The sequence below is a fragment of the Giraffa tippelskirchi genome, chromosome 4 (genome assembly GCF_054371585.1).
Source record: "Giraffa tippelskirchi isolate mGirTip1 chromosome 4, T2T-mGirTip1v1.2.pri, whole genome shotgun sequence".
Classification (NCBI taxonomy): domain Eukaryota; kingdom Metazoa; phylum Chordata; class Mammalia; order Artiodactyla; family Giraffidae; genus Giraffa; species Giraffa tippelskirchi.
In genome coordinates, this window is record NC_137278.1 from 208,057,287 (window position 1) to 208,076,155 (window position 18,869).

Sequence of the window (18,869 nt, forward strand, 5' to 3'; positions counted from 1 at the left end):
ACTCCCTGCCTCTGTGAAGCGGTCAAAACCATATGAAGGTGACCAATGGCAGGTCATGAACCTCCCAGGAGTCAGAGTCAGGAAGGAGAGGAAACGCTGGGTCTTGGTCAAGGAACCTGGGGACAGCTGTCCTGGGAGGGGACTGTGGTCAAGACCCCAAGTGGGGGAGATGCTCAGGGAGACGGCAGGGGGAAGGGGCACACAGGTGAGCACACTGCATGTGCAAAGGCCCTGCAGCGAGAGCAGGCCCAGTGGGTTCCAGGCAGTGCACAGAGGCCATGTGGCCAGAACAGAGCCCTTGAAAGTGGAGTGGAGCGGGAGGGGATGCTGAAGGGGCCGGAGGAGGCAGGACCTGTGGCCTTGAGGACTTGAGCTTTTGCTGAGAAAGTAGGGAAAGCAGGGGTCTGACGGAGGCGCTGTCACACCAGCCACGCGGGACAGAGGAGGTGACTGCGTGGAGGCGGTGTTGGTGGTAATCCAGGTTGAGGATGGTGAGACCAAGGCAGTGGTGTGGGTGGTGAGATATTAATCAGCACATCCTGCTAAAATTCTGAAAGCACACCTGACAGATGGCCACTGACCGTGGTGGAGGGCCAGCCCACGTTATTAGGCGGGCTGAACTCTCCCGGGACAGAGGGCTGGCCTGGGGGAGACCAGGCCGTCTGAGATGCCCGCTGACATCAGTGGGGCTCGCCTTGGGCAGTGGGAGTCCACAGCAGAGGTTCGGGCTGGAGAGACGAAGGCTGGGGAGATACCAGCACAGACACATGGAAAGCCAGGAGGTGGGATGAAGCCCGTGAGAACTCAGGAGGAGTGGGGGCCACACACATGGACCCAGGGCCCGCAGGGTTCAGTGATTACCCAAAAGCAGAGCGAAAGCGGTCTGACCGGTCTGGGTCCGGGCAGGGGAGGCGGTGGGGGCAGGGAGCAAGAGGTGCTGGCTGCAGCAGACCCCGCTGGGGACTCCAGGGGACAGTCACTTTGTCCTCCACCCCATTCTCTGGCCACAGCTGACTGTCTGTCGATGGGCTCCTCGCCCAGCTGGGCCGACCAGAGGCCTCCACATCACGTCTGGAGCAAGGATGCAGGCGGTCTGGCTTCCCAGTGTGACTAGGACCCAGGGCAGTTGTGGGACCCTGGGGCCATGCTGCCCAGGAGGCAGAGACAGCGATCATGTGGATCCTGAGAGGAGGAGGAGGAGGAGGAGGGAGGCAGCAGCGTGCACATGGCCCCTGGGCTCCATACGGCGCCTGCTCTGTGCTTCTTATTTACTTGCGACTGTCAATCCTGGCCCTAAAAGGGGTGCCTGCACCCACCGGGGTTGGGAGATCTGTGCGTGGTGGCCCCCCCAGGGTTCTCTCTTCCCTCCCTCCCTTGAGGTGGGCTGAGGGCAAGACCCTGGCCTTTACCCCCTCCAATTCCCACCTCCCTGCACCCCGTACTCCCCGAGGCCTCTCCGTTGTACGCAAGGAAACAAACCACAGGGCTCTGAAACCATCCATCGAGTTTAATGCATCGGACAGAAGGAAACTACATCGGCATATTTAAGACAAACACTGCTTCTCTATCCTCACTAGCCATCGGACGGTCCTCCCTGGGCCAAAAAAAACTAAGTCTCAAGACACATCGGCAGCTACCCCTCCTGGGTCCAACCTTTCACATCCTCCCATTAACAATTTTTTAAAAAATGTAATTCAACCCATCCGAGAAGAAAAACCAACCAACAAAAAAAAGGAACCTGAAGACATTTACATCGCAAGCCACGCAGAAGTGCATAATTGGCATCTAGAGTAACCAATATACTGTGTATACTGTGTGTCTCACAGTTCACTTTGTTCATCAATAAAAGAATATAAAAATCTTGTTCAACCCAGTGTTAAGTGTATTAAAATAGATCTGTATCGTACAGCACAGTTTCTCCCGGAGTCGTGGAAATGACAGGAGGGACCGTTAGCGGGCTGTGTGGGGTGCCGGCCAGCCTCCTTCCTCTGCACTTGGCATCGTGCGTGCATGTGTATGCGTGTCTGGGGCCACATGTGCGCACGCACACGTGTGCAATGCCATCGGCACCGTGTGATATGCTGGGGGGGGGAGCCCCGTGGCTCCCAGATGCTCATCCTGTTGTGCTAAGTTCTAAGTCCCTCGGGGACTGGAGAAGCCGGAAGGCCTGACAAGCCTGCACAGCCCACCACAGGCGCGGGAGCCCTTTTACAACGGCGGGCATCCTCCCTCCGCTTTTGGGGAGACTGCAAGAAGAGGGACCCTCCAGTCTCCCGAGGCCACTGGTCTCTCTCCCTCCCCCCTCCCCCCACTTAAAAGCCTCTCTGGGTCCTCCAGTTTGGCAGCCTCCCCCCCACCCGAGGGGGTTTCCATTCATCCCTGGCAGCGGAGACCCTGGTGAGCGGGAAGAGAAGTCACCAAGTCCCCTTCACATTAAATTATCTCACAATAAAAACGCCATACAAAAATGTAAAGTTATTTTTTTGGCATATTGTCTGTACTGGCAAGAAAAGAGGAATGGAATACCTTATCGGCTCTTCGAAAGGAAAAAAGAAAAGGCTTCGGTTGTTAAGTTGAACGATTCAACCCCAGATGGAAAACCTGTCAAACGCCTCCCCAGCGTGGCTGCAGCTCCATCTCACCCAGAAACTCCGTGAGAAAAAGACACCGAGGGCAATATGAATCCACAAAGTCAGCAGAGGTGGGGAGGAGGCGTGCGGCGAGGGTGCTCCCCAAGATCAGGGCCAGACAGAGGCCCGGCCGGACGACAGCAGCGTCCGACCCCTCGGGAGCATCCTTCAAGTTAAACAGCTGCGATTCTGAATGCTAATAACACTGACAACAGCGGCCGGGCGTCTGGAAGGCCTGGTGCGTGCCTGGCGCCCCGTGAGGGCGGGCGGCGGAGTCTACCTAGATTTGCTACCCACCTCCTGCTCCAACTAGCCCTACTACTCAGCTACGCTGTGTCCTCGGCTCCCCTCCAGCAAGCACGTAGGGCGCCTCGGCCCTTCTCTCGCGCACGGGGGTGACTCAAGGCCGAGGAGACAGCTGTGCCCAGAAACCGGAGGCCTGGACAAGTCCCCCAGCAGTGGGGAGCTGACTCTGTGCCCCTAGCTGGCTTCCGGGCGTCCTGTCTGACCGGAAGCAGGCAGGACTCCATCCCCAGAGTCCTGGCTCCAGGACTCCCATCCAGCTCCTCCTCCCTTCTTTCCTGTCTCTGTCTGGTTTTAGTTTTGTCTGAAATTCATAGTGTGTATGAATTAAGGCTGACAGAACCCTCAGGTCTTGCGAGCAGGGTCCCAGTGACTTTCCGCAGGTGTGAAGACGGGTCCCTTGGGGGTCAGTTGTGCCCCTGGGGATGCTGGAGAGCAGAGTGCATGGCTGCTGTTGAGGGCTTGGTCCAGGGCCCTGCCAGCAGTGGGGCAGGGCTGGTGGTCGTCATGGTGACGTGGAGCATCTGCTCACCCTGTATTAGTCTAAGGAGGGCCCGCAGGCGGTCCAAGGATGACTGGGTGCCCCTCTGCTGGGCTAGCAGGCTTGTCTTGAGCTCCAGACATTTCTGTTAGGGGAAGGTGTCAGAGAGAAAGGTCTCAGCATTTAGTAGTGCAAGCCACCCAGGGCAGCCACCGCTTAGCCCCTTCACCCAAAGCCCCTCCCTTCCCTCATAGAGGCTGAAAGAAACCAGGAAGAGGGCCTCACACACCAGCCAGAAGCGAAAAATGGAATTAAATGGCAGTCAGATCCACAGGAGAAGTTGGTTTAAAATTCAGGGCTGGAAATGATGTGTGTGTGGAGGGACGTGGAAGTGTGCTCCCTTCTGGTTGGGGGGCTCCCAGATGACCACACCACTCCCTCCTCCTGCTGGAGGCAGCGCAGAGCCCGCTCTGGCTCAACTATAGCCCCTCGGAAAGACCGTGCGCTTGCTGGCCAGTTCTCTGCTCTTTCTCTTGCATGCTGTGTTCGTGGCTTTTTCTAGCCTTTTAGGTTTCATGGCATCACAGTAAAGTGGTTAAGGACTGATGCCTCAAGTTAGACTTTGAATCATTTGCTGCTCAGGCAAATAACTTCAGCTTCCTGAGACTGTCCAAAACTCCAAAATAGGAATAATCACAGGGCCTCTTCACTGAGTTATTGAGAGAATTAAATGAAATACGACATTTAAGGAGTTTTACCAGGGCCTGACACTGCTTTCACCATCGTCACCACCATCATCATCACCATCACCAACACCATCATCACTGTCATCATCACCACCAGTACCACTACCGTCACTACATCACCACCATCATCACAACCATCATCACCACCATCACCACCATCACCACCACCAGTACCACTACCATCACTACATCATCACCATCATCACCATCACTACCATCATCACCACCATCACCACCATCATCACCACCAGTACCACTACCATCACTAAATCACAATCATCACCACAACCACCATCACCACCATCATCACCACCTGTACCACTACCATCACTACATCATCACCATCATCACGATCACCACCATCATCACCATCATCACCACCATAACCACCATCACCACCATCATCATCACCATCAGCAGCATCATCACCACCATCATCACCGTCACCACCATCATTACCACCAGTACCACTACCGTCACTAAATCACAATCATCACCACAACCACCATCACCACCATCATCACCACCTGCACCACTACCATCACTACATCATCACCATCACCACCATCATCACCATCATCACCACCATCACCACCATCATCACAACCACCACCATCAGCAGCAGCAGCATCACCACCATCATCACCATCACCACCATCATCATCACCATCATCAGCATCATCACCACCATCATCAAAATCATCATCACCATCACCACCATCATCACCACCAGTATCACTACCGTCACTATATCACCATCATCACCACAACCACCATCACCACCATCATCACCACCTGTACCACTACCATCACTACCTCATCGCCATCACCACAACCATCATCACCATCATCACAACCATCATAAAAATCATCACCATCATCACGATCACCACCATTATCGCCATCATCATCATCACCATTTACCAGCACTCTACAGAGAAGAAACCATCACGTTCACTTTATACAAGAAGAAACTGAGGTTCAGAGATGGGGCCTTGCTGAGGTCACAGAGCCGAAAAGGAGCAAAGCCAGATGTCCAGCTGCTTGATAACTATGTGTCTACTGAGTCGCAGAGCTGCCCTGTCCACCTGCTGACTCCCTGAATGACGCTGATGAGTCCGTCCTTCTCTGGGGCCTCAGTAAGCAGACAGTCACACTTTGATCTGCAACATCCCGTGGTCCCCAGGGCGGACCCTGCCAGCCCTGCACACCTTCACCGCCGAGGCCAGGCGCCGGTCCCGCTCCTGCAGTTGCTGGTGCTCGCTCTGCAGCTCACCGCCCCTCTGCAGCAGTTTCTGCTTCTCCTCTTCTTTGACTAGGAAAGAGGGAGGACTAGGAAAGGGCCTGAGTCCCAGGCCCCACCGGGAACGGCAGGTAAGTCGGGGCTGGGCCGTGGCTGAGCAGGAGAGACAAGAAGAATCCCAGGTCCATCCCTAGGGGTCACTCTGGCCACATCCTCCTTCAGGAGCCAGAGGCTCTTGCCAGATGCTCAGGGGCTGAAATTCCACCTCTGCAGTAACTACCCTGCAATCAGGATTAGTCCCAGGCTCCCTCTGTTCAGAGCTTTGGATCAGAACAGCCTCTGCTGGGCCCAAAGTGAGTCCAGCAGTCTGAGGGTGGGGTTGAACAGAAGGGCGTTGCTGCCCTTTCCCAGTTGCCCCGATGTCCTACCTGTCTTTTGGGTGACGTAGGAGTGCACGATGGCCAGCATCCCGGTCCAGGGCACACCTCCGTCTTTCTTTAAGGCCTGGAGGGCAGATGGGGTACTGAGCCAGCGGACAGCCCAGGGCCTGCCACGCTCCTCCAGCTGTGGAACCAGGGGCGGGGGGGACGGGGGGATGGGGGGACGGGCACGAACTCTCTGGGCTGCCATACCCCCTCCCCTCAGGTCCCCACGAAACCCGGTATGATGGGAACTCAACAAGAGTGTTTTTTGAAATAAAGAAGATTCCCCACAGAAATAAAGAGACTTCCTTATTGAAATACAGAGGATTCCCCAATGATTTTACAAGTAACACATTCTATAGAAGAGTGTACTTTGAGAACATCATCGAAACTTCCCACCACCCAGCCACACACAATATTAACGCTTGCAAGTATTTTCACCCAGGTTTTCTATTCTGCACCCTGTTTTTCTCAGTCAGATGGGTGATGATCAAACTAAACAGCAGCTACAAAACCTGTTTTTTTTTATTTTTATTTTTTAAAAATGTAATCCCACATAGTGAACAAGTCTGAAAGAATCCCAAAATCCTTGTTAAAAAAAATCATTTTCAGTGACCCCATAATATCTCACTGAGCAAAGTGCTGGAATCTATTTCACCAACTCTTTGTGGGGAAGCCAGGCTGTTCCTATTTTCTTCCCTTTTATAAAGAATAGCTGAGCGACTTCTTTCTGCACAGAACTTTACCTGTACTGAACTATTCCGTAGGTTATACTCCTCAAAGCAAGACACCAGGTTTAAAAGGTGTACACATTTTTAAGGCAACGTCTAAGAGTGCTCATTTCACCACATCATTGCCAGAAGGGAATGTTATCATTGTTGCTCATTTGATGGTTTTTCATTTGCATGTTGCTATCAGTGAGAACTGGGCTTCCCTGTGGCTCAGCTGGTAAAGAATCAGCCTGCAATGCAGGAGACCTGCATTTGATCCCTGGGTTGGGAAGATCCCCTGGAGAAGGGAAAAGCTACCCACTCCAGGATCCTGGCCTGGAGAATCCCTTGGACTATATAGTCCATGGGTTCGCAAAGAGTTGAACACGAATGAGCGACTTTCTAACGTGTTAACTGGTGCTATTTTTTGTGGTTTGTGTTATTAGCACACTAAGTTGGAATCGCTAAATCAGCTGCGAAGGGACACCTCTGCTCGCTCTACACCCATGGTCCTCAACCGGCAGTGTCTGAGATGGCCACGACGGGGGCTGTGATTGGCATCTACTGGGCAGGGGCCAGGGACACCACTGAACACCCTACAGTGCACAGGACAGCCCCAACAGATTATCCTGTCCCAAAGGTCAGTTGTGCTGAGGTTGCGAAGCCTGGTTCTCTACCCAGCCCCTCTTCTCGCCCCCTTGCCCCTCACCCCACCCCAGCCTGGCCCTCCCTGTCTCTGCTCACAGTGGGGATGACCCAGGAAGCAGGGACGGTTTGAGCAGCCTAGATGTTGTGCCTGGTGAGGGAGGGCCCTGCAGTTCAGGGAGAGGGTGAAGGTGAGGGTCGGGTAGCCCACACATGGACACAGCCTCCCGTACCTTCTGCTGGCATTTGGGGCACACCCACACGCCCTTGGGCGCTGTCTTGAGGGGCGGGTCCAGGCAGCTGAGGTGGTAGGCCCCCGGGCACGTGCCGCAGGGCTGCAGGTTGGCCCCTCGCTTGCAGGCAGCACAGAGCTCATCATGGGTGATCTCATTCTGGAAGAGACAGGAGGGTGGGAGTGGGTCAGCGGGCTGGGAGTAGGGGCGGGGGGCAGGCGGCTGCCACCCCAACCTGCCTGGGACCCAGTTCTTCCACCAGGGTTTTCAGCAGCTCTGGGAGACAGGACTATGCCCCGAGGACGGGGAATAATGATGATATGAGTGCGGGCCTGCAAAACAGGAGGAGGAGCATCCCGGTCTCCCGCCTCAAAGCCAAGGCCCCCAGGCCTGTGGGCTCCACGCAGCAGGACTCAGGCTCCAGGCACCTCCTGTTCCCATGCCCCGGTTGGCCAGGCACAGGGTGGCTGTGGACAAACGCTGCCCCCGCCGGCATGGACCTGCGACACTGCAGGGTTAGGGAGGCAAACAACATGGTCTAACGGAAACGTCATCACACGCTGCTTTTTAGTGGCTCACTGTGGCACAAAGGGACTGGAGATTTAGCATTAGATCTGAAACTTAGTAAAGAAAACACTGAATAAACTCTGAAGAACTCAGCAAACACCCTGGGAAACAGGGATGTGGCGTGTGTGTGCTGGGTGGGGTTTCACAAGGTCACGGAAATGCAGGTGTATGGGGTGGGACCCTGAGACCCGAGTCCAGTCCCTAATGAGCTGGGGAATGAGGACCAGAGAGGGCCAGACAACCCCCTGGCACTCAGCATCAGCTGCTTCCATGTGGGCTGTCACAGCTCCAGGGGTCCCTGTGTCCGGAGGGCTCCTGCTTGAACTGTGGGCTGAGCCCTGTGGTGATGCCCAACTCTGTGGGGCATGCTGGAAAGTGGACTGGTGCTGTACAAAGCCCTCAGAACCAAGGGTGGAGCCCAAGGCCCTCTGCTCCATTTCACAGCAGCAGAACACAGGCCCCACCCCCTTGCCAGGAGTGATCATACCTGGACTCTATGGAAAGCATGTCCCACCCACCCAGGTGTGAAGACCAAGGGACACATACCTTCCAGCAGGGGTCCTCATTGGCTAGCACAGGGAAGAAGGGCGGAGAACATGTTAGTGGCCATGGGGAGCACCGATCAGGATTAGAATCCACAAAGCCCAGTGTGTAAGGGGTATGATGGAGTATCACAGGCCCCGGTGACTCCTGGGTCCTCACCAGGGGCATGCTGGGAGTATCACAGGCCCCAGTCACTCCTGGGTCCTCACCAGGGGCATGCTGGGAGTATCACAGGCCCCGGTGACTCCTGGGTCCTCACCAGGGGCATGCTGGGAGTATCACAGGCCCCGGTGACTCCTGGGTCCTCACCCAGGGACATGCTGGGAGTATCACAGGCCCTGGTGACTCCTGGGTCCTCACCAGGGGCATGCTGGGAGTATCTCAGGCCCCACTGACTCCTGGGTCCTCGGAGCATGCTGGGAGTATCACAGGTCCTAGTGACTGCTGGGTCCTCACCAGGGGCATACTGGGGAGCATCTCAGGCCCCACTGACTCCTGGGTCCTCACCCGGGGCATTATGGGAGTCAAGTCTCTGCCCTGGTCACGGCCAGAACCCATCAAGAAAGAGATTCATCGTGGCCCCTAAGCTCCCTAAGGAATATGGCAGCAGGGAGCTGTCCAGTGGAGAAAACTTTGCTCCAGGGATCCCTCAAAGTGACTCACTGTCAATTCATTTTCAACCATAACCCGCTTCCATTCCAGTGAGGGATGGCCAAACCACATAATTTAATGATCTCAAAAATAGTTTTCCTTCTAATTTCTGGAAATTATACTGTCTAGTGGGAAGAACAGCTCCTGTGTGTGCATAGCACTCGACAGTTACACAGTGCTGTCACGCTCACCCTGCTGTCCCTGGCCCAGCTCTGAGAGGCCAGCACTGTCATGGGCCATTTTTGGAGGTAATGTGCCAGGTGAAGGTGAGGGCAGCGGTGTGCAGAGGGCCCAGGGAGCCGTGATACGCTGCCCACCAGAGAGCAGCTGTCTGGCCGCAGCTGTGGATGGGGCAGGCTGGGTAGCCGGGCGGCGGCCAGCGCAGGGAAGTGTGGCCCAGCCCAGCCCCACGCAGCCCTATAGGAGAAGCGCTTACCTCTTGCTGTGAGGAACAGGGGTGTGTTGAGATAGTTGGACGCCAGTCGCTTCCTCTGCAGAGACAGAAAAGCAAACTGAATCACAGGGGGCCCTCCTCGGTTGACACCGACCCGGCCCAGGACTCACCTGGGATGGGGTCCCCACCCTGGGTTCTGGACTCCAGCCGGACACCCAAGACTAGAGGTAGAAACCGGGACGGACATGAGTGTGGGGAGGGGAGAGGCAGGTCAGCCAGGGCAAAAGCCAGCAAAGGCTCTGCCCAACAGGGCCATCCTAGCTCCCGTGGGCACGCCTGCCTCTTTCAGGAAGGACGGCTAGAGATGTCCAGGTGGGGTAAATCAGTAATAAAGCTGACATCTGGCAGTCCATCTGTCTGCCTCCTGATTCTTCTTTCTCAGCGGCTTCTGGGTTCAGGTGGGGAAACAAGACATATTAGGGACTGGCTCCCCAAACTCCACTTCTTAGCAAGAGGTCCAGGAACAAAGAGTGGCCCTTGGCTCATCATGTGTAGATGGAATTTTCTAGTATGTTCCAGAAATTGGCTTTAGTCCTGGGCTTTAGCAACTACAGACCACGCGGGTTCAGACCTTGGTGGTTCAAGGTGGCTTTGGCTGTGGCAAGATGATGGTTGTAGACTTCAATGATGGGTTGCAAACCCATCTCTCCCAACATGTTTGGGCTGTGTTCAGGGTTGAGAGAGACCCACAGAACTACGTGTGTGTCTGGGCTCAAGGTCACAGAGCTTTGCATCAGCTCCTGATTCGCTAATCAGGCCATTTCGGAGACGAGGTTATGGCCTGGCCCCCATAACCAGGGCGCGTCCATCGCGAGCACAACCAAGGGGCGATGCCCATCCTGTACAGAGGACACACTGTTTCCGTGGCTGGAGATGGAGGAACAGCTTGGTGCCTCTCACAAATGGGGCCCAGTGGTCAGGGCACTGTCTCAGGACACAGCATGCTCAGAAAGTCAGGGAGGAAGTGAGCGGGTATGAACATGCGTGTGCTCTGAACGGGAGTCAGGAGGGTACCAGCGAGGACAGGCAGGTGGGCTGGGGAGCAGGCGACACGGACACAGGGCGCTCTCCCCACAGGGCACCCACAGGCGTCCCCTCCCAGTGAGGTCCAGCTGGTGAGCCACAGACATGGGACAACTGGCCCTGACTCAAGAATTCCCCGGGGGAGGTGAGTCCAGCATCTTCTTGTCCTTCTCCAGGCCCTGCAGGGCCTCGCTGGCCTCTGCGACGTGCCAGGGCCTAGGGCTCTGCAGACCTGGCTCCACTTCAGGGGGGCTGCCCAACTCCAGGGCCCTCATGAAACGGCTTCCCTTTCAGGGCAAGATTCCAGGGCATTTTTCAGAGGAAAGCCCAGAACATCTGCAGCCCCGGCTGACCTAGCTTCTGGGAGATGACATCTGGATTCTAGCCGAGAATTTTGGACTCTGCTGTGCACGGGCAAGGCGATCCCATTCTGGATTCAGTTCCTCCCTGGGAACGTGATGCTGGGAGGGGCTGGGTGCTTCCTGGGCTGTGTCCTTAAACGGCATCACTGACTGGCATTTGGTGACTTTCATCACCTCCTAGTAGGGCTGCAGCCGACCTCGGGTTAGGGGTGGGTGGTGTGTTGGATGGGATTTGGATGAAGGGGGCATTCCCTCCCTTGGAGGTAACTGTCACACCCTATTTGACCAGTTTCGGCTATCCAAGGGGAGTGCACGCTGCCCACCACGGAGAAGCAGTCTTTGAGCTGGGGTGCTACTACGTGAAGGGAACTGGGGCTCAGTGGGTGAGGGGGAGGGGAAGGCGGGCACACTAGGCTGGGTCTCTCCTTGCACACAGAGGGAACTCAGTGAAGTCACAGCCACTCCCTCTCCTCCTCCAGCCAACCCTTCTCCCAGCCTCTACTCAGGCCCAGGCCCTCCTCTCTGGGCCTCTCTTGAGTCATGAGCTTGGGCTGAGCCTGCCGGGCTCCGGTTGGGCCCAGGGGGTCCCAGGAGGACCAGAGGCCAGCACTGCCTGTGACCAGACCTCATGCCAGATCACTGGGATGAAGAATCAGGGAGCCGGCTGCGACCTGCATCCAGCCCCAGCCCCGGTGCGGCCCGCCTGAGAACCTGCTGACCCGGCGGTCCTCTGCCTCTGTCTCTCACCAGATTCTGAGCCCAGGAGGCCAGAGCTGTTCACTGTCACGCCCTGAGCTCTAATCTGGAGGGGCAGGTGAGGAGGCCGGCCCCGGGGGGCCTCCCCCCACCCCTCGCCCCGAGTGCGGGTGGCGGGCCCCTCACCTCTGTCTCCAGGAGGCCGCTGTAGGCGGGGTTGGCTGTGCTTCTCCGCTTTCGCTCCTGGCGTTTGCTCTGGATCTCTGGAAAGGCCCAGATGCAGCGGTTACGGGAGTCTTCCTGCCCTGGGAACCCTGGATACTTCCTCTACAAACCCTGGGCACCGCCTCCTGCCCCATAGCCCCTCTGCCCAGCATCTGGGCCCCAGAGTGGCCCTGAGCAGGCTGGGGGCCCCGGAATCGTTTGCTCTGAGGCAGGACAGAGCTGTGGCCTCAGGGTGAAGGAACGACAGGGCAGAGGGTGGGGGATACCCAGAGTCCAGGCACCCGCTCTCCGCACAGCCCCATGTGCCATCCTCCGGCCTGGGGACGTCTCTCTTGGGACCCTTAGCACAGCTGATGCCTGATGGTCAGATTGTGGCCAGACTGAGCTTCAGAGTGAGGCTGAGGGCTCCTGGGAAGGCAGGTGCCCTCTCTGCTCAGCCAGCCCAGCCCTCTCGACAATATACACGGTCCTCCCTACGGGGCCTGGCGTAGTGAGCCTCCTGCAGTTGGAGAACTGGGTTTTCCCTCTCTTTTTCTTTCTCCCTTTCTCCCTTGACTGCCAGGTGGGCCCTGTCTCTGTCTGTAGCTGTTTTGACTTTATATCCTAGTCTCTGTTTCTCGGATCTGATTTCTCCTTTGAAACTGTCCCAATATGATTCGTGTGTTTCCCGTAAGGCACCTCAGACCCTCTGTCGAAGAAGTTAGGGTCCAAATAAACACACATAAATAAATGAATATTTGGGGGTATCGTGGGCAGGGGGAGCAGAGTTTGCAAAATGAGAACTATTTATACAAATTATAACAATCGCAAATGGATTCGCAGAGTGCTTTTAGCTCAGTCGCCACGACAACCCTGCAAAGTCCAAGGAAGTGGTTCTCCTCATGTCATAGATGAAGAGACTGAAGTTCTGAGTGGGGAAGGAGTTGGCCCAAAGTCACCCAGCTCTAAGCAGCACGGCAAGGACTTGAACACAGGACTTCTGACATGACTGTTCAGGCCAGTTCCACCACCCCAGGCTACCTCCACGGCCCCAAAGACAGAGCAGAAACGGCTCTCAAAGGCCGCCACGCACAGCCAGATTCCCTACACTCAAGTTCAAGCAGGAGTATTCAGACATGAGCAGAACTCCTTCCAATAAGGCAGGGGCCCACAGGGCGGGGGGTCCTCGGATGGGACATCCCCGCAGGGGTCAGGTCCGTGTAGCAGGGTATCTGAGTGGCTGGGCCATGCCCCTGTCCCTTCCCACCACCTACAGCCCAGCTGCTGCCAGACAGCAAGTCAGACCCAGGGAACACAAGGGGAGGTGGCCGTGGAAAGGCCTGGACCACCTCCAGGGCACGTCTGACTCGGCCGTGCACAGGGCGGCCTGGCCAAGGCCCTTCCCTGCCCCCGGCTTCACCTGCTGTCCTGGAGAGAACCTTCCCCTGAGATGAGAGCTGGTCAGTGCCTCGGGCGCCGGGGTATTCAGTTCACTCCCTTCCGTCCCTCAGTGTTAAGAAGGAAGAGCAATCTAGTTTTCCTTCCTGAATCCAGGTCTCCTGGGGTGCAGGGGTGTTCTCACTTTATGAAATGTCTTTAGCAGTGAGGTCGGAATCTTGGAAAAACACTCTGGGTTGTGAGTCAGGAGACCTGGATGCCACCCTGGGCCTGGTAGTGACTAGTTGTGTGACCTTGAGCGAGTGAATCTATTTCTCTGGCCTCCGCTTCCTCACACATGCCACGGGAAGGTTGGTTTTATGCTTTCTAGGCCCTGAGAATCTATGACGATGCCCAGAGCTCATGTGCAATTGCTCCCATCGGTAGAGTCAAACAGCACCTATAGCGTCACGCTGACCTGTCTACTCAGTGTGCTGATTTCCACCGACCACTCTGGGGGGCGACATGAATCCACAGGCCAACCTGACAGAAGGGGAGGTGGCTGCTGTGCCTCTTGATTCTATCCAACAATCCCAGGAAGAAGAGTTGGCTATTATCCCATTTTATAGATGGAGAAACTAAGGCCCAGAGGAGCTGGGTGACTTGCCCAAGCTTGAGCCGTCAGTCATGGCAGAGCTGAGCACCCCGATCTTATCACTTCACGGTGCTGCCTCCAACTGGGGGGCAGGGAACGCTCAAAGTCCCCCCATTGACACACATAGGGTTCTGTGCAGAGTCAAGCCGGGAGAGTGGGTGTGATCCTCGGTCTCAGTGATGACAACCAGGCACTCAGCACCGACCTTGCGGAAGGTGGGTCACATCTGACCGGGAATCTGAAACCCACTGCTTCTGTCTGATGTCAAGTCAGCCACCTGACCCACCCACCCTGCAGCCAGGCCCCGACGGTCCTCACCTTCCAGGTGCTCTGTCGTCACCAGGCCCAGCGCTACCATGAAGGCGATTTTCTGAGGGAAGGCAACAGAGAAGGGTTAACCCAGCTTTTCTATTTGGGGGTTTCCTTAGTTTTTATCTAATGCTCTTTTGCTGTTCCAGGATCCCACAAGACATGAGTCATCCTGTCTCCTTCGCTCCTCTGGGCTGCGACGGTGATCACAAACTACAGATTTCCAGTTATATGATAAATAATGTTCAACATTGTGACTAGAGCCAACAGTACTATAAATGTGAAGGCTGCTAAGAGAGTAGATTTGAAAGTAAGTGCTCATCACACAAAAATAACCATGGAGGTAACAATGGATGATATAACAATGGATAACGATGGCTATGTTACCTGCAATTACTGTGGTACTCGAGTTGCGATATATACATATCTCAAATCAATATGCTGTGCACCTTAAACTTAGGCAAGGTTATATGCCAATTACATCTCGATAAACCTGGGAAACATTTTTAAAAACAAGGGAGGGTGACTTGGTTATTTCTGGTGAATTGTAGAAAGATCCTTCTAGCTTCAGAGAGGAACCATCTAGGGGCTGGGAGTCTGGGCAGAGGGGAGGCAAGGACGGGTGCCATGGCAGCAGGGGTGGCGGGGAGGGAAGGAGCATCTGTGTGCATGGCTCTTGCCCAATCAGGTGGGCCGGCTGTGGCTGGGGGTGTGGCCTGGGCTGGGGTGTGGCCTGGGCTGAAGCTGGGGGTGTGGCCTGGGCTGAGGCTGGGGGTGTGGCCTGGGCTGTGGCCTGGTCTGTGACTGGGGGTGTGGCCTGGGATGTGGCTGCGGCTATGGTTGCGGCTATGACTGGGGGTGCGGCCTAGGCTGTGGCTGGGGGTGTGGCCTGGGCGGTGGCCTGGGCTGGGGTGTGGCCTGGGCTGGGGCTGGGGGTGTGGCCTGGGCTGGGGCTGGGACTGGGGGTGTGACCGCGGCTGGGTCTGGGGGTGTGGCCTGGGCTATGGCCCCGCTGGGACTGTGTCTAGGGCCATGTCTGCGGCTGTGACTGGGGTTTGGCCAGGGCTGGGGCTGAGGTTGTGGCCAGGGCTGGGGCTATGTCCAGGGCTGGGGCTGGGGCCGGGGCTGGGGCCAGGCTGGAATGGGACCAGGACTCCTCCTCTAGCTGCCATTCCATGGGACAGAGACTAATCTGAGTGACCAGCTTGGTCAGATGCTGCCCGAGGCCAGGGAAACGAGTAGCACAGAAAAGGCCAGGCTCTGTCCTGAAGCAGCCAGGGACTCTGGGACAGGATGGAATTGGCCGAGCCTAGGGCAGGAGCCAGGCGTCCAGGTTCCGTCCCGGCTGAGTGCACAGCCAGTGACCTCGGACACGCCGACCTCTCTGAGCCCGTCTCCTCGTCTGTACAGTGAACACTGTCATTTCTGCCCCATCCACTTTGCAGAGCGGCTGGGAGGATGCGGGCGAGCAGGGGAGGGAGCGTAGTTAGTGATGGAGGGTCGCTCGGCAGAGAAGTGGGGTGTTACTGCCCCGGGTCCCTTCGACGCCTTGTGTGGGTACTGTCACGTCGTATGCCCGAGCCCAGCTCATCTCACAGGTGGCCATGGGCTCCGAAGGAAGTGTGTGTGTGGGGTGTACAGACACTGGTACCTCAATAGCCACTGCCCCAGAAGCCACCACACAGCTGAGCCTTATTGGCCCCAGTCGGTGTCTCTTTAGCCCCAATCCACACCCACCCCCGGCCCCCGGAGTCTGCGACTGGCGCATCCAGGGACATTTCTGGGGCAGCTGCTGCTCTGGCCTCCAGCACTCTTGACTTAGGTTCTTCACAAACAGGTTCAAAGGCCACTGAGAAGCCTGCGTCTATGCAACACAACCGCTCCCAGCCTTCTTCTAAAAGCAACTTTAATAAAGATTTTTATACCAGGACGTGTTGTAATTGTAAGTTCTATTTAAGTCATAACATGTATTTACGCTAATTATGTAGTTAGATGTAATTATACTAATTGTATAAATGCACAATAATTGACTAAGATATACTTTGAAAGAACAAAGAGAAGCCACCCAGAAAACCTTCCTGAATATTAAGGGTGCAGAGAATCCCATCAGAGGACAGAAGGGTGCTTATAGGAGCTTGAGCTGTGAGCTGGCCCCCTGGCCTCACCTTGCATACAGTAGGTGCTCATTCACCACCAAATGGAATGGACTGTCTCTCTTGAAACAAGATTGTCCCTGAAGCCACACAGCAGAGTGGCTGCATCTCAACCTCGGTGAGTAGTCCACTCTACAAATTCCCAGCAGGCTTTCTGGACGTGTCAAAGGACAATAACTAAGTCACTCTCCTGCTCAGAGACATTCCATGGCTCCCTACTACCCAAGGAATGAAGTTCCTCCTTGGTAGCCTGCATCCGGGTCTTCCAGAATCAGCCTCCGATGTCTGTCTTTAACTCCATGCTGAGAAGTTCTCAGTAGCATCATTGACTCAGTGGACATGAGTTTGAGCAAACTCCGGGAGATAGTGAAGGACAGGGAAGCCTGGTGTGCTGCAGTCCATGGGGTCACAAAGAGTCGGACACAACTGAGTAACTGAAGAACATCTAGAAATTCTCACCCACACGTGCTACCCAGGGTCCAAACAGACCAGCTGATTTTCCAAAGTGTGCTGAGTCCTTCCCCAGGTCCACGTGACTGGCTGTCCAGTGCCCTCCAGCTGACATGCCATCCCCCTGCCACTTGCCCTTCTCCTGAAACCCTATCTGTTCCCATCCCGGTGATCATGCCCCTCCCCTGAAAGGCCTTCTGCAGTCCTTCCAGATGGAAACACAGCTCTCCCCCCTCCCTGTGTGTTAAGTCGCTTCGGTCACGTCTGACTGTTTGCAATCCTACAGATTGTAGCCGCCAGGCTCCTCTGTCCATGGGACTCTCCACGCAAGAATACTGGAGTCGGTTGCCATGCCCTCCTCCAGGGGATCTTCCTGACCCAGGGATCAAACCCGCAGTTCTCGATTTCTCATGCGTTGGCAGGTGGGTTGTTTACCACTAGCACCACCTGGGAAGCCCTCCTTCTCCCTGGATCTCCCATAGCTCAGAATTTGTAATTCTCTGACGACACCTGCCATTTATTCTAACCCAAGTTCAAGTCTGAATGGCCGTGCCCGTGTCTGGTGGTAGGACTGGGTGTCCCTCATGCTCGGACTAACTACGTCTGCCCTGTCTCACTGTCCCCATCCTCAGCCCAGAGCCTGGTCTGCAGCAAAGGCTGAGATGTGATTGACAAATAAATGACTTGATGACTGGACGAATGACTTCTTTAGATGACAGCGCTTTGATAAAAAGAATCACAAGGAACTGGAGGAGCCCAGAGGGATCTGTTTATGGTAGCTGGTCAGGGAAGGCTGCCTGGAGGAGATGGTTTCTGAAGGTGATCTTGTAAGACAACACAGTCAATAGGGAGAGGAACGGGGGCCAGGTAGGGGCAGTCACATGGAAAAAGGCCCAGAAGGGCTGATTTTGGCCCAGGACGGCTAAGGATGCCAGCAGGAACACAAGGATACTCCCTGCTGTGACTAAAAGTTCAATAAACAGCTGACTTTTAAGGCCTGGAGGGTCCTCCTGGGCCGCCTTCAGTTGTTCGGTGAATAGTGGGGTGGAGGGAAGAGCAGGACTGCTTCAGGGTCACATGCTGTCAAGAGCAGGGCTGTCCCCTGGACAGAAGGTCCTGAGGACAGGGGGATGGGATGGGGGGACAATCGGGCTCGCGAGTGAGGGGTAATAGCCCGCAGTGCCCAGGCACGCTTCCAGCACCCCAGCAGACATGGACTGTGGGATCCTCCCAACAACGCTGCCAGGAAGGCAGACTCACCCCTCCCATCTCACAGATGAGGAAACGGATGTGACCCCCTCCCCCCACGGCACACCCAGGCTGGGAGGCCGAGCCAGGCAGACTGGTCCCGGGTGGGAGCTCACCCCTGCCCCATACAGCCCCTCAACCGGCAAGTCTGGGACACACAACAGCGGGACCTCGGCTCACGGGGCCAGTCCCCGCCCCAGCCCCTGCAGGGCACATCCTAAGCGGCCCCCAGACCACCACCACCCACCTCGGGGTTCTCCTGGCTCGGGGGCTGCTCTTCCTTCCTCTTGTTGCTGGCTTGAGCCCCCCGAGATGGCTCCTCCGTGGGCGCCCGCGACTCCGCGATGTTCTCCGGCTGCGGCTGCACTTGAGACTGAATGATAATGACCTGGAAGACGTGGTGGAGGGGTGAGCGGGGAGCTGGAGGGGCCCCCCACGGGCAGGGACTACAGGGTGGAAGGGGGAGGAGGGAGCTGGAGGGGCCCCCTGTGGGCAGCGACGACTACGGGGTGGAGGGGTGAGCAGGGAGCTGGAGGGGCCCCCTGCGGGCAGAGCTGCAGAACCAGGGCCAGATGTGTCCACCCCCGACGGGCACGGGGCCTGGAAAGGCGGGATCATAGAGGAATGAGGAGGGGGCATCACAGAGGAGGCAACCGGGGCCTAAAAAGTCCTCGACTCCCTCCGTCCATCAGCAGGGACTCTTCCAGCCACGCACTCGGTCACACATTTTATTAGCCTCTTAATTATTCCAATGAATGAAATAC

The 18,869-nt window shown here is 56.2% G+C and overlaps 1 protein-coding gene across 2 annotated transcripts in view; it reads right to left on the reverse strand.

Moving 5' to 3' along the window:
• Window positions 1–1,487: 1,487 nt before the first annotated feature.
• The window catches only part of PHF21B (PHD finger protein 21B), an 86,536-nt gene continuing 69,154 nt past the window's right edge, over window positions 1,488–18,869 (reverse strand). For both annotated transcript variants that reach the window (XM_081594883.1, XM_081594884.1), the window contains exons 5-13: window positions 18,353–18,493; window positions 14,264–14,315; window positions 11,896–11,972; window positions 9,611–9,665; window positions 8,527–8,549; window positions 7,414–7,572; window positions 5,832–5,907; window positions 5,372–5,475; window positions 1,488–3,559 (exon numbers count right to left, since the gene is read on the reverse strand). In XM_081594883.1, the coding sequence (XP_081451009.1) occupies window positions 3,341–3,559; window positions 5,372–5,475; window positions 5,832–5,907; window positions 7,414–7,572; window positions 8,527–8,549; window positions 9,611–9,665; window positions 11,896–11,972; window positions 14,264–14,315; window positions 18,353–18,493 (906 nt within the window). In that variant the 3' untranslated portion in view covers window positions 1,488–3,340. The remainder of the gene's footprint in view (window positions 3,560–5,371; window positions 5,476–5,831; window positions 5,908–7,413; window positions 7,573–8,526; window positions 8,550–9,610; window positions 9,666–11,895; window positions 11,973–14,263; window positions 14,316–18,352; window positions 18,494–18,869) is intronic.